This window comes from Euprymna scolopes, chromosome 23 (assembly GCF_053919585.1).
Source record: "Euprymna scolopes isolate OS-2025 chromosome 23, ASM5391958v1, whole genome shotgun sequence".
NCBI lineage: Eukaryota > Metazoa > Mollusca > Cephalopoda > Sepiida > Sepiolidae > Euprymna > Euprymna scolopes.
In genome coordinates this window covers 66467237-66486056 of record NC_136504.1, presented here as the reverse complement: position 1 = coordinate 66486056, position 18820 = coordinate 66467237, and the positions used below count along the sequence as shown (strand labels likewise).

General features: G+C 33.0%; 1 protein-coding gene across 13 annotated transcripts in view; it reads right to left on the bottom strand.

Annotated features, from left to right (window-relative positions):
- LOC145245959 (3',5'-cyclic-AMP phosphodiesterase 4C-like) overlaps positions 1–18820 on the bottom strand; it is a 1213142-nt gene that overhangs the window by 187212 nt on the left and 1007110 nt on the right. For all 13 annotated transcript variants that reach the window (XM_080107731.1, XM_080107732.1, XM_080107734.1 and 10 more), the window contains one exon: positions 11796–11908. In XM_080107731.1, the coding sequence (XP_079963857.1) occupies positions 11796–11908 (113 nt within the window). The remainder of the gene's footprint in view (positions 1–11795; positions 11909–18820) is intronic.

Genomic DNA, 18820 nt, shown 5'->3' with positions numbered 1-18820 from the left:
AATTTTTAAATTAAGTAAGTTATTTTGAGAAGTTTGCACCTAGAAGATGGCAATTCAAATAAAGCAAAGGTTGACCAATCACAAATGTGTTCATATCAATAAAAAGCCGCCTCTAGAACTTTCTACACAGTTATCTATAAAACCACCTGTTTGAAGAGAAAAAGAAACAAACTGAGTCAAGATGTCTATAATACCACACAAAGCTACAATCGGATACTTTAGTGCCTATAAAAATGCTCAATCAGACCAAAGGATGTACTATCAACTTCAAACATCAAAACCCCCAACTTCCAGTGGCATGTGCAGGTTTGATGACATCCAAGGCCAACTCCTTGATTGTATGCCCCAAAGACTCAAGTATAGGTCCTAGTACTGAGAAATATAAGAAAAGAGAGATCATTTGAATATGATTAAATACACCCTCAATTTAGATGCTCCACTACCCCAACCTCCTCCCTCCCTGCATACTTATTCTTCCTTTTCTAGCAGTATTAACAACAGCAACACTACAATTATGTTATATGTTATGCCATGCTGAATGCAAACATTATCGCCATCAACAAATAAAAAGCAGCATCAACATGCTAACAGCATCTAAACATGACTGATATATTTTCCTATAATTTGTGACTCGTGTGAAAGACCGTTAACATAATTTCTGCTGAACTAAACATTCTCAAACACATGATTGATTTATCTCCCTTTAATTGGACTTCCAATGTTCAAACATGTCATATACACACGCATTTGCAACCACAATAAAATTGCAACATTTTTTGTTGCCTCAATAGAATTCAGAATCGATTTCAAAATCTTGTGGGGGGGAGGGGGGTCATCTCTTCCGTATCTTACAGCTATTTTTTACAGAAGGGATGTTGCTAGTCTCTCTCTACTCTATAATTAATTCCATGGAAGGTGGCCACCTGAGCTCAAATTCTGCTTAGTAAGACATTCATAGAAAGAATATGGCTTTCTACCACAATGAAGAAAAACCTTTTCTTCTTTAGTGTGCCTAGCATCAGTTGAAATTTCCACACACAGAACTTCTTTACAAAGACACCCCGTCCATGGGACACATTGCCACAAAGCTGCTTCCTCAGATTATAACCCAATCTTAAAAGACAATATCAACAGATTCTTATCTAAAACTATTCACATACATATTCAAACCTTTTGATTCGAACCCTAACAATCATTCAATCTTATTAACCTTTATCCTCGAGTGGCCTCTGGTCTCAATAAGTGGTCATCATTCAGAAGAAAAATAAAAAATAAAAAGAAATGCTTCTTTTTCTTGTAAATATTCTTAATTTATATTAATGATAATCAGTATCGTTTTTTATTTTCTTTATGCTTTGCCCTGATTTCTATGGATTTAACCTGACATCATCACATCATCAACCAGTACAGATGCTAGAGGTTCATGCACTCCGCCAACCTAAAATCTACCTCATGAGTAAATTATTCTTTTGTAAACAAATTAAATTAAAATATTACTTTTTAAATGAAAAATAAAAATAAAAAAGAATAATTCAATTTTAATAAAACTTGCAGCATCTCTCTCTCTCACACACACACACACACACATATATATATTTATTTAGTGGAGATGGTAATTAATAAAAACTGAAGAAAGTGCTCAATACTGATGTAGAGCAAATATGCGTTTTAGTTTTTATTACTGTATCTTTCTGTTAAGTTACATTATTGTTTCAGCTACCCGGCCGTTTTTTTTGCCGTCTGTAGCGTCCTCAGACTTTTACAGAAACCTGAGGACGCTACAGACGGCCAAAAAAACATCCGTGTAGCCGAAACAATAATGTAACTTAACAGAAAGATACGGTAATAAAAAATAAAACGTATATATATATATATATATATATATATATATATATATGTCTTTTTTTTTTGTCACAAAAATATGAAGACCAGGGGAATATACTTTGATTGCTATTGCAAGTGAAAGACATTCTTTTCTTTATTTTTTATTATCCTTTATTCAGAGTAAGCCTCCTTTTGCCTTATAAAAATAAATTTGCATATATGATTATTAAACCAATTTTCAAAATCAGATCTAAATAACTCAAATAAACTTTGCTTATGACAAGCCAGCTTTCATTTGGTTTTGTTGTACCACAATATAATAATATATACTTCATTAGAATTTATCTAAGAAATAACTTACTCCAGCCAAAAAGATTGATACTATAAAACATTATTAAATAATCGCCTAAAAATAAAAATCAACAAGAGGAATAACTCAATTTTAATTACAGAATATAAGAGGTTTCTACTTTACAACTAAAGTTGTATTTCCTTTTCTGTATAAATTCAAAAAAGTTTAAACAAACAAAAATAAGCAAAAGAAAATGCTTTTAATTCATTCCCATTAATGTTGGGTAGATACAGTCAGTCTTTTATAAAGAACTTGCAGAGACCCAACGTTGCTTGGGATTGAATGCGGATCACTACCTTGTACTTTTTTTACTATGCTCATAACACCATATTGCTTTCTTTGTTTTTAATGCACCTCTCTACCCACCATTCTGTTTTGACTCCTAATATAATCCAAAAAAGCATAAATGCCAGAAAGCTCTGAATTAGTGCCTTATACATATTGTTTAAACTTCATGAAAATCAAATATAAATTCAATATTTTGAAAGCAGTTTTGTCCCATAGGATATTATACGTTCATAGCCCTTTTGGAGGTGCACTTAAAGATTCAGGAACAGTTTCCTAGTCTCCTCTGGTAAATTTTACATAAGAATACACTTTTAGATTTTAATTATGATAGTATCTTTAATTTTTCTTTTTATAGGAAATACACAAGCATCACAAAGATACACTCATAAACACTGAGTTTTGTGTGTGTATATATATATATATATATATATATATATATATATATATATATATATAGAGAGAGAGAGAGAGAGAGATAGGATAATTCTCTCTACATAAATTTAGTTATGTTTATATATATTTTTTGCGGGATAAAATTCTGAAACTAATTGATGATGAATTTTGGAACACAGCTGCTAGGCTTAAGAATGGGTAATGTGAACTATATTTAGTTTAATCTAGTTTTATACAAAGGACGATTGGAAGCTTCCTTTAATTTTTATATACCTCTGATTATGATGAAATTTTAACCATAGGAATATTTATTAATTCATGTCTAATACCAAGATATTAGACATGAATTAATAAATATTCCCAAAATTTTCTTATTAAAAAATACAATTTTATGCTTGAAAATCCAAATATTTCTGATTCATATTTTACTTTTACTCATTTCAAACAAAGCATATTGCCATATGGATATAAGAGACACTATGTAGGGTGTTGAGCAGCAAGATATCTGTTCGCATTACATTTACATTTTTGCATGTTAGGGAAGTGGCAAACAGAGAGGGAATTTTAAAGTCTAGCAATTTGAGAGAAGAAACTATTAGAGTAAAAAGATTTCCAATAGGGGTGGGATTTTGTTGTTTGTTGGGTTAGTTAAGGATATTTACATCAAGTGGCACAAGTGCTACAAGTTCATCAGAGCATATTCCATTAAAGTACTTGTAAAAATCGGCACAGGGATGCAACAATGAGAGGACAGATTTTATCAGTAATTATAAAACACCAAGTAAGCAAGATTCCATAAATTTCAATTTTTTTTCAAACCCAAAATTTCAGACATCTGTACTCCTATGAATTTTTTTTTTGTATTGATATTCATAGTAAAAACATTTTTATTTCTATTTATTTAAAAAGAAAATACAACTTTGTTATATATGGGTCATGGAATTGCATTCATCTGCAAAAGATGTAGCTAATTTGCATATTCTTTTAAACATTCATTTAAATTAATTCCCGATTAATTTTTTTGGGTTTTTTTTATGGGATGATCATCTTTAGTTAACTATTATGTGTAATTATATTCATGCAGATATTCTATATGATTTATACTTGCTTAATATTCATATAAAAAGGTTATAGTAAACACAAACCTCTTCCTATATATATTTATGTATGCATATATTTGTTTAAAAAATTTTACCTAGAAAACTTCTCCTACAGTTTTTGGTCTACAGGCATGAAACTTAATACATATGGCCAAACTATTTGCCAAAAACTTTGCGGGTAATTCTACCCTGTGCGATGAAGGCCATCAACTCCCTGTATTTCCTCCTATAACAGACAACACACTATGCAACATAGAGGTCGCCAAGCTAATCAAGAACTTTGATTCCAGTAAAGCAACTGGTCCTGACGGTATTCCAATGATAGTGTTAAAAAACCTACAACCAGAATTGCCCCCATACTTACAAAACTGTTTAAGCGTTGCCTTAAGGAGAAGTGCTTTCCAACACTCTGGAAAACCTCATTAGTATGCCCTGTATTTAAGAATTCAGGTGATAAGTCATCTCCCTTTCAGTACAGACCAATAAGTCTCCTGTGTGTCATGAGTAAGTTGCTGGAATCCACAATAAATAGAGAAGTAGTCAACCACCTCAGCAGAAATAACCTTTTTAGTGACACGCAATATGGTTTCCGTTCTGCTAGATCTACAGCAGACATGCTAACAGTTATATCACATAAAATTAGCGAATCTCTCGCCAAAGGCTTAATTTCTAGGGCAATTGCTCTTGATATATCAAAAGCCTTCGATAAGGTATGGCATAAAGGCCTAATTCACAAGATTTCCAGCAACGATATAACTGGAAATATTTTCTCTATGATTAAATCATTTCTCTCTGATAGGCTCATAAGAGTAGTGGTTGATGGGCAGAAATCAGAGGCCCACAGTATTAATGCTGGAGTCCCTCAGGGGTCCATCCTGGGCCCAACTCTCTTCTTGATCTATATCAATGATCTCCCTAAACACATACTAAAATCATTCGTTGACATCTATGCTGATGACATGACTATCTATGGCAACACATCAAAGGCCGCAAATGACAACGTTCTCTCTGATTCTCTCTCCTCAGATCTTGAGCGCGTGGTTCAGTGGGGGAAGGGGTGGCTGGTTACCTTTGATGCATCTAAGACCAAGCTCCTATCATTACATCATAAACGCCCTGATCCCCATCTGGCATCGATTGAAATGAATAGCTCTCGTCTAGGGGAGGCCCCATGTTTTGATAAGCTTCTGGGTTTGACCTTTACTCCTGATCTGAAATGGAACACATACATCAAGTCTGTGGCCAAGGTCGCTGGGAAAATGGTGGGATCCTTCTACCGCTCCAGAAGATATCTCACTAATGATGCAATTCTCTATCTATATAAAAGCCAAGTACATCCAAGGATGGAGTACTACTGCACATCTGGGCAGGAGCTGCTAAAAACAGCCTATCCTGCCTTGACAGAGTACAAAATAGACTTTGTGGCTTGGTGGGGGATGCCCTTTTCTCTTCCCTGCAACCTCTTTCCTACAGAAGAGACGTAGAGAGCCTGTCTTTGTTCTATCGTTATTTCCATGGCAAGTACTCGTCTGAGCTCCATTCTCTGGTACCCCCTCGCCAATCTTTTTCAAAAAACACCCGACTAGCCGAAACCACCGTCAATAATTTTCCTCACTCCTTATCTGTGCCTAAATCAAAATGTAGATTCCACGAACAAAGCTTCTTTCTTAGAACTGCACGCCTGTGGAACTCTGTTCCGCTTGCCTGTTTCCCTCCCGACTTCAACCTGGATGTCTTCAAGTCCAACACAAACAAATTCCTGATGAACCGCCCTCCTCTAAATAATGACACCTTTTCAATTCTCCAATACTTTTGCTACACTATCCCATTGAGTACTGTACACACAATAACCCTTATCCCCGAGTGGCCATTGGGCCTTGATAAGTGGTGAACTCCATGTAAAAAAAAAGAAAAAAAAAGGTATTCGAACTCATGTAAAACTTTATATTTGGGTTTTAGCTGAGGAAAACTATTGCAAAAGTGTGAAAATTAAAAAAATGGAATTTGCCAGATGAAAGTCGAATGACAGCATTATTAATATGCATGCGTAATGTAATAGTCATTGGTTCATGTTTTAATTTTTAGCCTTGCAGCAAACATGTTTTCATAGTTCAGGCATTAACGTGAAAGGAAAAAGTAAATTGTAAGCTAAATGTTTTTGTTTCGATTCTTGGTGGCGCACAAGTTATTTTTTTATTTTTTAAAACTTTTTAAATCATTATTATATATTGGATCCAATATAATATGATAATAAATACTAAATCTGCATTAATCAAAATACCATATTTAAGCATATTTTTTGGCAGGGCAATGCTGGGCGGCCTTCTCGTTTTATTATAAATCAAAATCCATTAAGTCTCCAGAGCACTACTGAAAATTTTGTGCATTCATTTATATATATATATATATATATATATATATATATATATATATATATATATATATATATATATATATATATATATTCTGACACACAGATTAAGTTTACCAAATTTCCACTACTAATGATTACTACGATATTGTCCCATTAACTATCGTACACTCATTAACCCTTATCCTCGAGTGGCCTCCAAGCTTGATAAGTGGTGACTCCCTTGTAAAAAAAAAAAAAAAGTGAAAACAAAAATAACAAAAAAAAAAATAAAAAAAAAAAGCCTGATAAACCATTTCAAGTGTCTAGAGAAATGAAGAATACAGATAGCAAATTAGATAATCCTCTGCTGTTTGAAATGAATTTGGAAACAAATCCTTCACTATATTTTCTTTTCTTTTTTCTTTCTATACGAATTGATAAGTTTTTATTCTTTCTTTTTAAAAACTGTCCAGTTTGAGATATCTTGATACTTTCTTATTTAGTTTTTTTTTTTTTAACTTTACTGATTAAGATGTTATTTTATATATTATTAATGCAAACAATGGCGAGCATAATTATTTTTTTTTCATCAATTTTGATGGAAGCGGTATACTCATTAAATAATGAAATCCGGTTTATTAGAGTAAATTATGTTTGTATAAAATCATTCTTTTTTATTGGTAAAATATTTATCACCATGAACAAAAATAAACAATTTAAAGCAAAGTTCTTCATTTTCCGTTGATTCAAGGGAGGCTACTCAGGATCTGAAAATGTTCAAAGTGAGTTTCAAATTCATTTGTACATATTAAAAGTAATTAATAAAAAGCAAAATGAAAACAAACGAACAAATGGCTCATCTTTAAGTTGCCCCTATTTACTTACCTCCCCACGAGGGCAGAGTTAGATATAAGGTCGGTTTTTAGTAAAGGAAAAGCCAATTCTCTAAAAGCACTTTTGATTGGGACAAAATAAAAATTTACTCAGTTTAGAATGATTTCTTTGTCACTAACTGAAAACAGAAAAGATCAAGTGCAGTATCAAAACTTATACTGCACTTTTTTCTTAGCTTAAATGTTAAAGAATCTGTATCTTAGAATTGCATTTAGATTGCCAAGTATAATTCGATTCAAATTGTAAATACGTATTGTGAAAATTATTTTTTTCAATTGTTAGTTGTGATACAGAAACCAACTATAAAAAAATCTTCCCAACTACTGATTGTCATGGTTGATAGCCCTATTCCCAAGAGTCCAATTTTTAAACTGCTCAACCGAATAGTCTCATGTAAAATGCAATAAAATAAGTAAATGATGGTGACAAGTCTGTTGCAAAGAAGGTAAGCTCCTTCTACCAGACTCAAAAACTTCTCACACATGCACCCATTCACCTATGCATGGAAAATATTGTTGCCACATCTGGACCTCCCCTTCTCGGACATAGTATCAAAAATCATTTCTAACCTAATTGGTTCTACACTGTCTGCCAAGCTCAAGCCCCTGTCACATCACCACGGTCATGTGCTTGTTTTAACAGTGTTTCTATAGAATATCCTCCCATGAAATGCATTTGAATTCACTTAAAAATAAATACCTCTGACCCATCAGTAATAAACCCATACCTCCTCCTCCTCCTCCTCTCTGTAAAGGTCCCTAGATGCCAAAAGATTTTCTACTCAGAGAGATTCTTTCTTGCACTGTTTGCTTTTTGAATTCCCTAGCTCTTCTGTTTCATCCTTATTTAGAATTGTAGCAATTTAATTCTTAAAAAAAATATATAAATATTCCATTTTCTTAATTGTTAACTAAATATTCATCAAATCAATAAAACGAATGTCATTTTTTGAAATGTCTTTATTTAAAATGGTACTGTTTTAGTCGACGGGCAACATAATTTGATTCTGGAATAATTTATCTTTAAAGTCCGAATTATTTAAATTGATAATCTCAGAATAATCACTAATCAACGTATTTGAATTCAAGTGATTATGAAAAAATAATTTTTTGATAAGACAGGTGCACATTCGAAATATTTTTGGTCAGAACACAATTGAACCATGATACTTGATTTTTGTATTTTAAACTTTAAGTGAAGCCATTATTTACAGATAATTTTATAAAATCAACAGTAGATTCTCTACAGTGCAATGCAGACTACAATACATTGGGGACTAAATCACTGTGAGGAGGCATGTTAAGCTTGATCGTGGTACACTTTGGGGGCGGGAGGTCCCTAACTAGAGCAACCAATCAATCAATGTGATTTAAAAAGGGCGATTTCATCGATTTCAATCAATCAGTCTTCCTGATAGTAGCATAATAATTAACATTTCTATCTGAGTTTCGCATAAAGATTCACAAGTTTGAAAAGCAGGTTGGAGATTACATCAGCAAAAACGTAGTGAAGATAACACCCAAGATGAGAATAATAATCCGAATAATATTAAGACTTTATTTCAGATTTAAATAAAACCAGTAAACATAATAGTTATATTTTTTTTATTTATTTTTTTTTTAAATTTTATTTATTCCATTTATACCCCAAACAAGGTATAGTGCAGGGTGTGATGTAGGGGGTTACTATCTGGGACATAAATTGCAGGGATACTATGTAGGGAGTTGAGCAGCAAGATGTCTGTTCACATTACATTTGAACTTCTGTATGTCAGTACAGTTGAGTAAGCAGAATCCCAGAAAGGAGTTCCAAGGTCTGGCAGTTCTGGGGAAGAAACTATTGAAGTAGAAGGCTTTCTTACTCCTAGGGATCCTTACTGTGCAGGGGTGGCATCTTGCTGCTTTTCAAATTTGTTGGGGGTATTTACGTCGAGGGGGTACAAGTGCTTGTAGTTCATTGGAGCATCCACCATTAAAATACTTGTAGAACAGACAGAGGGATGCAGCATTTCATCGATGGGACAGGTTGCTGACTCTCTTTATTTGAAATTTTCTTGTTTGAAATTACAATTATGTTGGCATAGTTGCAGAAATTCCAAAAATTTGTACTGAATGAAGTTGTGTCTAGCAAATTGAACACAAAAAGACAACAAATAAATATTAAAAAAAAACCCGGATATATTCAATCTGGACATTTATCGATTTTAATTCTTTTTCAAACTTAAGCATCCTACAGACAGATAAGAGCCTGTTAGGAGATATTAAAAAATGTTTTTTTTTTATTTACTGATGAGGCATCACTTATCAAGGCTAAAAGCCATTCAAGGATAGAGGGTTACTGAGATCGATTAAAAGTTGAATGAATAAAGAATATTTTGAAAAAACTGAAAATTAATGAACAGAACAAAATTACAGTTTATGATCAGTGTTTATTGACACTGGATTTGAAGATGACTATATTGTAGCCGTTAGAAAAGCAATCTTGTTGCAACGTGTTCCACAGATGAGAAAAAACTCTATTCATGGAAATTCTGTTTGATGGTCGATTGGTTGGTTGGTTGTTTTTGTTTTACGGCATATCAACCCTTTTCGGGTTATTTAATGCCGAATCCAAAGATTTTGAAGAAAAATTTTTTTAATAGAATATATTTGTTGATTTCACATCGGTTTCTATTTAACCCATAGTTGGGACCCTAACAGGTACTACCACTCCGGGTCAGAGTGGACCTGGGAGCAATGGTAATTAAAGGGTGGCTCAACACTCCCCAAAGCCCACAAGCTGGGGCCTCACCACTGGATATCCAGGAACCCCATTGAAGGACTTTTACCCTCTGTAGGGGGGCAGTCGGCATATTCTAATGCCCCACCGACAGGGCCGTTTGATGGTGGAAGAAAGGAAAAGTGCTTTGCAATAGTGGTAACAAGATGCATTCTTGTTGTAAAAGTTTTACAAAGAGGAACCGAAGATTGGAGCTCTGTTATGCATTATCCATGGAAATAATAGTGTAGAGAAAGACGAGTAACATTTCTTCTGTGAGAAAGGAATGGTAGGGAGAAGAAAAATCACCCCTAATATATTTCAAAATCGATTTTGAATTCTGTTAAGGAAATAAAGATTGTTCCAAGTGACGCTGCCCCAAATGTAGCAGCAGTATTCTCTTTTGGAATATACCTAATGCTTAGGTAGAGGATTGCATCAGGAGTTAAGATCTTTCTGGTGCTGTGCAACGATCCAACAATTTTTCCAGAAACTTTAGTAACAGCATAATGTCTAGCTAGACCCCTTTGTACATATCTCTCTTTGCCAGCCATTTTTCTTAGGAGATTCCTCCAGACTCATCACTGGAAGAGGCTTCTATAGGAATTATTACGACTGCTACATCAGGTTCGCATGTGGTGCAAATTCACAAAAATAAGCCATGTTGATCTGACATCTGACATTTTGGCACAACATCGAGGTCACTTCCTTTTGACCTTTTTCCTTCTATTTGCTTTTTCTTTCTTTTTACTTTCTCTTTTCACCTCGACACGATTGTGAATGCACACGATATCGCATCACTCCAAAAAATGCACACAAAGAACATATTTCCACCTGTACACACGTACAAATATTTGAGGTGAGATAATTTAATTTCCCCATAAACATTAATGGTCTGCCATGAACAAATGAATCAATTTCTCCAACAACTTTAATGAACAATCCAGAACTATGCCTGATCACATGTGTACTCACACACACGTTCTTATGTTTTTTCCATTGTTCATGAACAAATCTATTGTTTGTATATATGTAAATCGGCCCTTTGTTGTCCGAGTCGAGAACACAATTTATCCCCTACACTTCCGATGCTTGTCCCCAAATCTATTTAGCTGACTTCTTCATGAACTTCATGGTGCAGTTTTCTATCTCCTTAAGTATCTTGACATTTTGAGCATCGGCGAAAGTTTGTCTTTCTTCTTTATTAGAATAGAACTAAATAGTGGTAGTATTATTTTTTAGTATTTTTTTAATCAAAATGAACTTTACCTTTTCTCCATGTGCTAGCCTATATTTTTTCCTCATTTGTAACTTGCTGATCTCCTAGCAGAATTTGTATTTTTTTTCTTTCTAACTTTATTTCATGTTCAAAATATTTCCCTTTTCTGCAATTTTATTAAGCTTTCCTCTCTCTTCAGATTTTAATAAACTCCTCATCTTTGTCTTGTCTTCGTTTTATATTCACGTATTTCTGAAACAACGTTTTCATTCCTTTTCAGTTTTACCTTTGTCGATGATCGATAAGCCTGCATCTAAAATATACCATGCCTTCAAGTTTTGATTGTTGATAGTTTATCTGTTCAAGATATGGACATAAACATATACATGCCAGAGACAGTGAATTTTATGTGAATAAAAATGCTAATTCACACTTAAGCATGAACTGCTTTTCTAAACTTCTGAACGATGGAAGGACAAATGAAATTTCTTATAGATATGCCTGGATGCAATCAAAATACTGACCTTAACCAATTTTTGCTGTTGTTTAGTAACGATAAATGTAGTAAAATATGATACAAACACAACTAACAAACAACAGAGAATTGTGCCTTACTTTGCTTGAAGCCATGTCACTGACTGATCGATGCGTTTGGATGGTCTCCAGCTGGTCCAAACACCAGTCAAGTTCTTCGAGTGTTTCCAGCGCCATTTTATAGTAACCTTCATCTGAAAGACAGAAAATCAAAAGAGATTACATATGCTATCAAAATAAAGAATTATCCAATAAACAAAGGAAGGAATAAATGGACTTGTGAGAATTTTTTTTTCTTCATTTATTAGTAGAAATTTTGATTCCATCAAGCTTGAAAGCTATGAATTTTATCTGTACTGCTGAAGAAATGCAAAGGACGATAACAAAGTACAATGATTAATTCAAAATGAGATTTACAATCAGAAGTTGAGAAGTAAGAATTGTTTCAGGTTGCACAATTTCTGTCATCTTATTTGCTCTTGTTATAGAAATGATATTCAAACCAGCAGATTGCAGGAATACATTTGTGGATACATCACTTAGAGCATTTATAGATGATATGATAGTTAAATCAGAAAATGTTGAAGTCGTATGTATTTTCTTAATGTCCACATGTTTCTCTAACCTTTGCAATAAGTATCATTTTAGATTGTGTGTTTGAAATTACTAACATACACTTTGTTGTTAGTATATATATATATATATATATATATATATATATATATATATATATATATATATATATATATATATATATAAAAAAAATACTAACACCCTTTTATGAATAATATTTTATACATTTTATGCACTGAGGAAGACTATGATATTGAATCTCTGTGCCTGTTTTACAAGTATTTTAATGGAATGTGCTCTGATGAACTTGTTGCACTTGTGCCCCCTTGACATACATATCCTCAACAAACCCGCTTAGCAACAAAATTTCACCCCTTCACTGTTGAGGTCCCTAAATGCCAGAAAGCTTTCTACTCTAATAGTTTCTTTTCTCGAACAACTAGACTTTGGAATTCCCTTCCTACTACCTGCTTCTCTGGCTGTAAATTGCAGAAGTTTAAATGTAAACCAACATCTTGTTAATGTTTCCTAGGCATGGTCCCAAAAAGTAGCCTCTTATATCCAAGTGGCGATATGCCTTGTTAGGGGTGAACGTGAGTAAAAAGAAAACAGTTCATTAGCTTGTTATCTTTATTCTTGACAACCTGTCTCTGCAAGATTAAAATATATAAAAATTTCTTTAGCACAAAAGTTATAGCTCAATGGTGTAAGACAGAGAGCTCTAAATGTAATATCTTAGTATGATATAATACCTTAGTAAATTCATGAAACAATTTTCTGTATATCTATCACAAAGCATTTACTTGCAAACAATGGCTTCTACTCAACAACATGGTATACAAAATATCAATTTTTTTCTTTAGGAGTTTTCTTCAGTGCATAAAAGTTAAAACGACAGATAAACTTTTATGCACTAAAGAAAACTTATCAAGAAAAAAAAATTTGATATTTTATATTCCATGAAAATGTATGTTACTAGCAGGGCTCATGGCATTGCCAGTCTGTAAAGTACACGTAAATATGATATTCTGATTAATGTAGATTTTGTATTTATTATCATATTATATTATTTTTTTTTTTTATTACATTTTCACCCCAAACAAGGCACATCCCACTTTGATGTAGGGGGCTACTATCAGGGACATAAGCTACAGGGGTACTATGTAGGGAGTTGGGCAGCAAGGTGTCGGTTCACGTTACACTTGAACTTCTGCATGTCAGTACAGTTGGGAAAGCAGGAACCCAGAAGGGAATTCCAATGTCTAGCGGTTCTGAGGAAGAAACTACTGGAGTAGAAGGCTCTTTTACATCTAGGGATCTCTACTGTGAAAGGGTGGAATTTAGCTGCTTGTTGGGTCTGTCGGGGGTATTTAGGTTGAGGGGATACAAGTGCTTGCAGTTCATCCGAGCATTCACCGTTAAAGTACTTGTAGAACAGGCAGAGGGATGCAACATTTCGTCGATGCGACAGAGGCTGAAGCTTAGATGATAGTTCAGGACCTATCAGGTTGGCGACTCTCTTTTGAACCTTGTCTAGGAGCGAGAGACTAGTAGCAAATGCACTAGCCCAAATATGACAATAATACTCCATACATGGGCGAATGGTGGCCTTATAGAGGTACATGATACTTTCAAGTGTTAGTAGTTTTCTAGTACGGTAGAGAGAACCTACCTTCTTCGCAGTGATCCTGGCAATACTCTCAATGTAATTGTTCCAACTCATGTTTCCTATGAACGTTAAGCCAAGCAGTTTGAAAGATGTACTCTCAGACAGGGAGTCACTGGCCATTGCTATTGGTGGAGAGAAGGTTTCTTGTAATTATTGAAGGAAACCAGTTTAGTCTTGGCAGCATTGAATGTGACCATCCATTTATGTCCCCATTCCACTACAGATCAGAGGTCATCCTCTAGTGTTTCTGCCATTTCTTTAGATATGTGTTCATTTGTTTTCCTGTCGTATCTGTTATAGAGCATGGTGTCATCAGCATATATACTCATCTCACAGACAATTTTGTCAGGGAGGTCATTTATGAATATTAGGAGTAATAGAGGTCCAAGGATAGACCCTTGAGGCACTCCCGCATTTATATCATAGTGTTTAGATGTACGACCGTCAAGGACAACCTGGATTGTTCTCTTATCTAAGAAGGATTTAATTATGTTAAGTATTTTTCCAGTGATACTGTATGATCTGATTTTCCTGAGAAGACCTTCATACCATACCCTGTCAAAAGTCCTAGATATATCTAGAGCTACCGCTCTACCCTCCCCTACTTTGTCCAGTGAATGGTACCCAATATATAGTTATATATATATACTTTTGTAGATAAATGCAATTCCACGACCCACATATAATAAAGAATAAATAGAAAAAAAGGGTTTTTAATAAGAATATCAATACACAAAAAAATCCCACATTTATAGGAGTATAGATTAAGAAGGACAGAACCAATTGAGTTCATTTTCTATGGACTTGAAAACGGCTGGGCCGATTTTTATGAAATTTCACACAAAGGTTCTTTAAGTGCTTGGCAATGTTCTTGGATAGGTTTTGTATTGGAATGTCTTTGATAAGTATTGATAATCAAACTAATTTGATGAAAAAAAGAACAAACGATTTTTACCAAAGTTAACACCTTACACAGCCTAACATTACAAGTTCATTTGAGAAGTTTTATTACCACACAAGCCAAAAGGCCCAACAACAGTAAGTTCTTTGATATGACAGGGTCACGTTCGAAATTAATGTTTATGTTTAGAGCACAATTGAAGTATGATACTTAACTTTTGCATTTTAAACTTTAATTCAAGAAAAATAATTTTATAAAATCAACATTAGGTTCTCTACAGTGCAATGTAGACTGCAATGTATTGTTAACTAAGTCACCGTGGGGAGGTATGTGAAGCTTCCTTTCAGTACACCACGATGGGTCCCTAACTAGAGTAGGCAATTAATTGATTTGATTGAAAAATGGGCAGTTTCACCGATTTCGATGACAATATAGATATGAGAATATGAAACGTTTGATGATTATCATTCAATTCCGGGCAACGTCAGGTCTCCCTGCTAGTATATATATGTATGTATGTGTATATATATATATATATATATATATATATATATATATATATATATATATATATATATATGCATGCATACACACACTGGTTAGTTGTTGCATTCCAATGACCAAAGAAAGAATCTGTCCATAATCATAATTTAAAAAAAAAATTCATTTCAGTGAATATTTATATTTCTTTCCTTTCTGCTTTACACACGTTTCACAACCCATAATGAAAATATTGGCTTGGGGTTTATAGCTTGTTATTGTATACATGCTTGCTTTCTGAAACAATTTGAACAATGTTATAACCAATTGTTTGCAAATAAGAGGTTTTTGTTGAATGTATAGAAAATTATTCTTAAAATAAAATATATTTCTAATATAAATTCAAAAATGTGTGTTTTTGTAAATTCAACCGTTTCTTCATCAGTGTCATTTTCTTTTCTTTTTTTTTGACCTTCATGTATACACAAAAAAATACAACCCACATGGTTTAGAAAGAAACAAACATTAATACAAAAAAAATGTAAAAATACAAAAACATTGTCAATTGTTCAGCTTTAACAAATCGACCTGCATCTAAATTAGTTACCTTTTTATTTCAACCTTATTTTAACACAACACAAAAGATGGCAGTGCTCAAGTTGGAGAAAAGACCCCCCCACATGTGTGTCGCTAAAACCGTAAAAATAAGCATATGAAATCTATGCATATTTTAGAGTGAAATGAGTTTAAGCAATCACGTTTTAACAAATACATTACAAACAGTAATTTATATCTAAAATACGTGAAATCAATATTTACTTTTAGGAAAAAAAATAAAAAAAAATAAAATGAAGAAACCGAAAACGGATATCAAAGGTTATCTCGTTTTCCAACCACACCCTCCTCTTTACGATAAGGTTTGCATATTTCAGACATCACAAAAATTTACATTTTCAAGATGAAGAGAATCACTTGCAGTATCTTCATCAGAAGATTAAAGAGAAAAATATTTATAACTTCGTCTGCTCACTATCACTTTGCACTTCAATTTCTATTCATTATTTAAAATTATTGAAAAGAAACTCAATAAAAAAAAAGAAGACAACCCCTCTCACTTTATCAATAAAAAAAAAGCAAAACTAATTGTTAAGAAAAAAAAAATGGTGCCTTCCTTCATTCTGTTTTAATAATATCATCATGGCCTCTGTTCAGTCTCGCGATACCTCTTGTAAAGATGGCTGCGCAGGAATTGTGAAGCAAGAATCCTCATCTACACCTCTCAGAGTCCACACTGCCTCATTCCAGTAGCAAGGAGTCCAGGATAAGTGGAAACAATACTGAGATAAGCAGGGGGCAAATACACACTTGCTATCTCCAAATGGCCACCCATTTTAGTACTAACCAGGCTCAATATTGTTTAACTTCAACGATCTAACGGGAGCTGGTGTGTCAATGTAATTATGCCACATATAATACTTTTTGTGTTTATATTAAAACTGAAAGAAATTCTTCCCATTTCGTTTCTATTATTATCAGATATAATTGAGAGTAAGCTCATAAAAAACAATGTTGCATACGTGATTATTGAAGTAAAAAAACACACACTTTTATTATATAGAAAAAAACACACTTTTATTATATATAAAAAAAAACACACTTTTATTATATAGAAAAAAACACACTTTTATTATATATAAAAAAACACACTTTTATTATATAAAAAAAAACACACTTTTATTATAGGAAAAGGAAAAATACCATTTTTAGCTAAAAAGTATTTTCAGTACACAAATACCTATTTTATTCAGAAAAATCTCTGAGGATTTGCTAATTAGTTTTTTGTGTTTGGAAATATCATAGCATTAAATGACAGTTTTAGACATATTTAAAATAAGAAGATATTTTATATTCTATTTTTACGCTTGTGTAGTGATCAGGTGTTGGAATATCTTCTCCAAGCATGCGGTTGTTATATTGAATATGTGCTTTCTTGAGAACACATGAGAATCCAAAGCAAACGGGGAGGGGGTATAACAAAGAGATGCTTGCAATTACATATATACATACATTTATTTCTCACATAAAACATGATATATAAAAAGGATGTAAATTATAGAAGTAATTACTAAGAGTTCACGTTATAAGAGTCTCTACAGACAATTAAAATATACAGATATTGCTAGGGTAAACATATTATAGAGAATACATTGATTATGCAAAATAAATACGACTTTGACGTTTTTTGAGAAAAATGTTTAAAATTTAAAGTCTTAAGTTAAAATAAAAAAATTTAAAGTCTTAAGTTAAAATAAAAAAATTTAAAGTCTTAAGTTAAAATAAAAAAATTTAAAGTCTTAAGTTAAAATAAAAATTGAAATTCATGGAATCTTAATTAGTACCTAATGACTATTTGAATATTTAAATAAGTGGTTTTGTCTATATTCTAATCCCTAAATAACTTTAAAAGCATTCAAAGGAAACTAAAATTTGAAAAATATTAATTGATGCCTAATGATTACTGTCAAAATTTCACAAATAATTAAAAGTATTACTGTTCTCTTGAAAGACTTTCGCCACTTTTTTACAAAACTAAATTAAACTAAATATAGTCCACCCTTATGCCTAGCAGCTGTGTTCAAAATTCATAATGAGTTAATTAGTCTAGACACGAATTCTGTATGTACAAATATATAAACATATTGATATACTTAACTTTATATAGTGATACTATATCATCAGAAAAGCGATAAAAAATATATCATATAATTATACCTAAGCTTATCCCCTTGGCACATCTACACTCAACTTCAAAATCATCTCGCTGCTAAGCAATGTATGACACGAGTTCAACTTGTATAAACTAAATGTAAATTTATCAATCAAAAATCCTTTGATGATAGCTTTCAGCCATTTTACTTCAATCTTCTATGAGAGGAGGATGGTTGCATAAAGGCAGAAACACTAGTCACCAACAGATTCTTGCATTTCCCTGAATCCATCGGCATTTGATCAGCATCAGACGTTGGTAATTAGTACTTCGCTTAGTGATCATTTGTTTCCTTAAAGAGACCAACGGTCATTTCTGTAGCTAAAGAGACCTTGGATCGATTGGCTTGCTGAACTCCTGACAGCTATCAGAAAGAAATACATCAAAAGTGAAAACTCGTGATCGGCCTAATTGATACCTTCATGGATTGTGCAATCGGCTATGCTCAGTTCCGCTGTGATCAGATCAATTACGTTCATTTATGTACAAATACTACATATCACAAACCAGCCAGTTTAGTGTGCAGAAAATCGGTAAATTCTTTTTAATTTCAATTTGAAATCTGATTTGCTCCTGTAAAATATTCACAGCAAAAACTCGTCTCACTACAACCACAGTAAATAGTTTTCCTTTCTTTCTCAGAGTACAAAATTGACTCAAACATCTATTGGGGTGTGTCCTCTTCTCTTCCCTACAGTCTCTTTCTGATAGAAGAG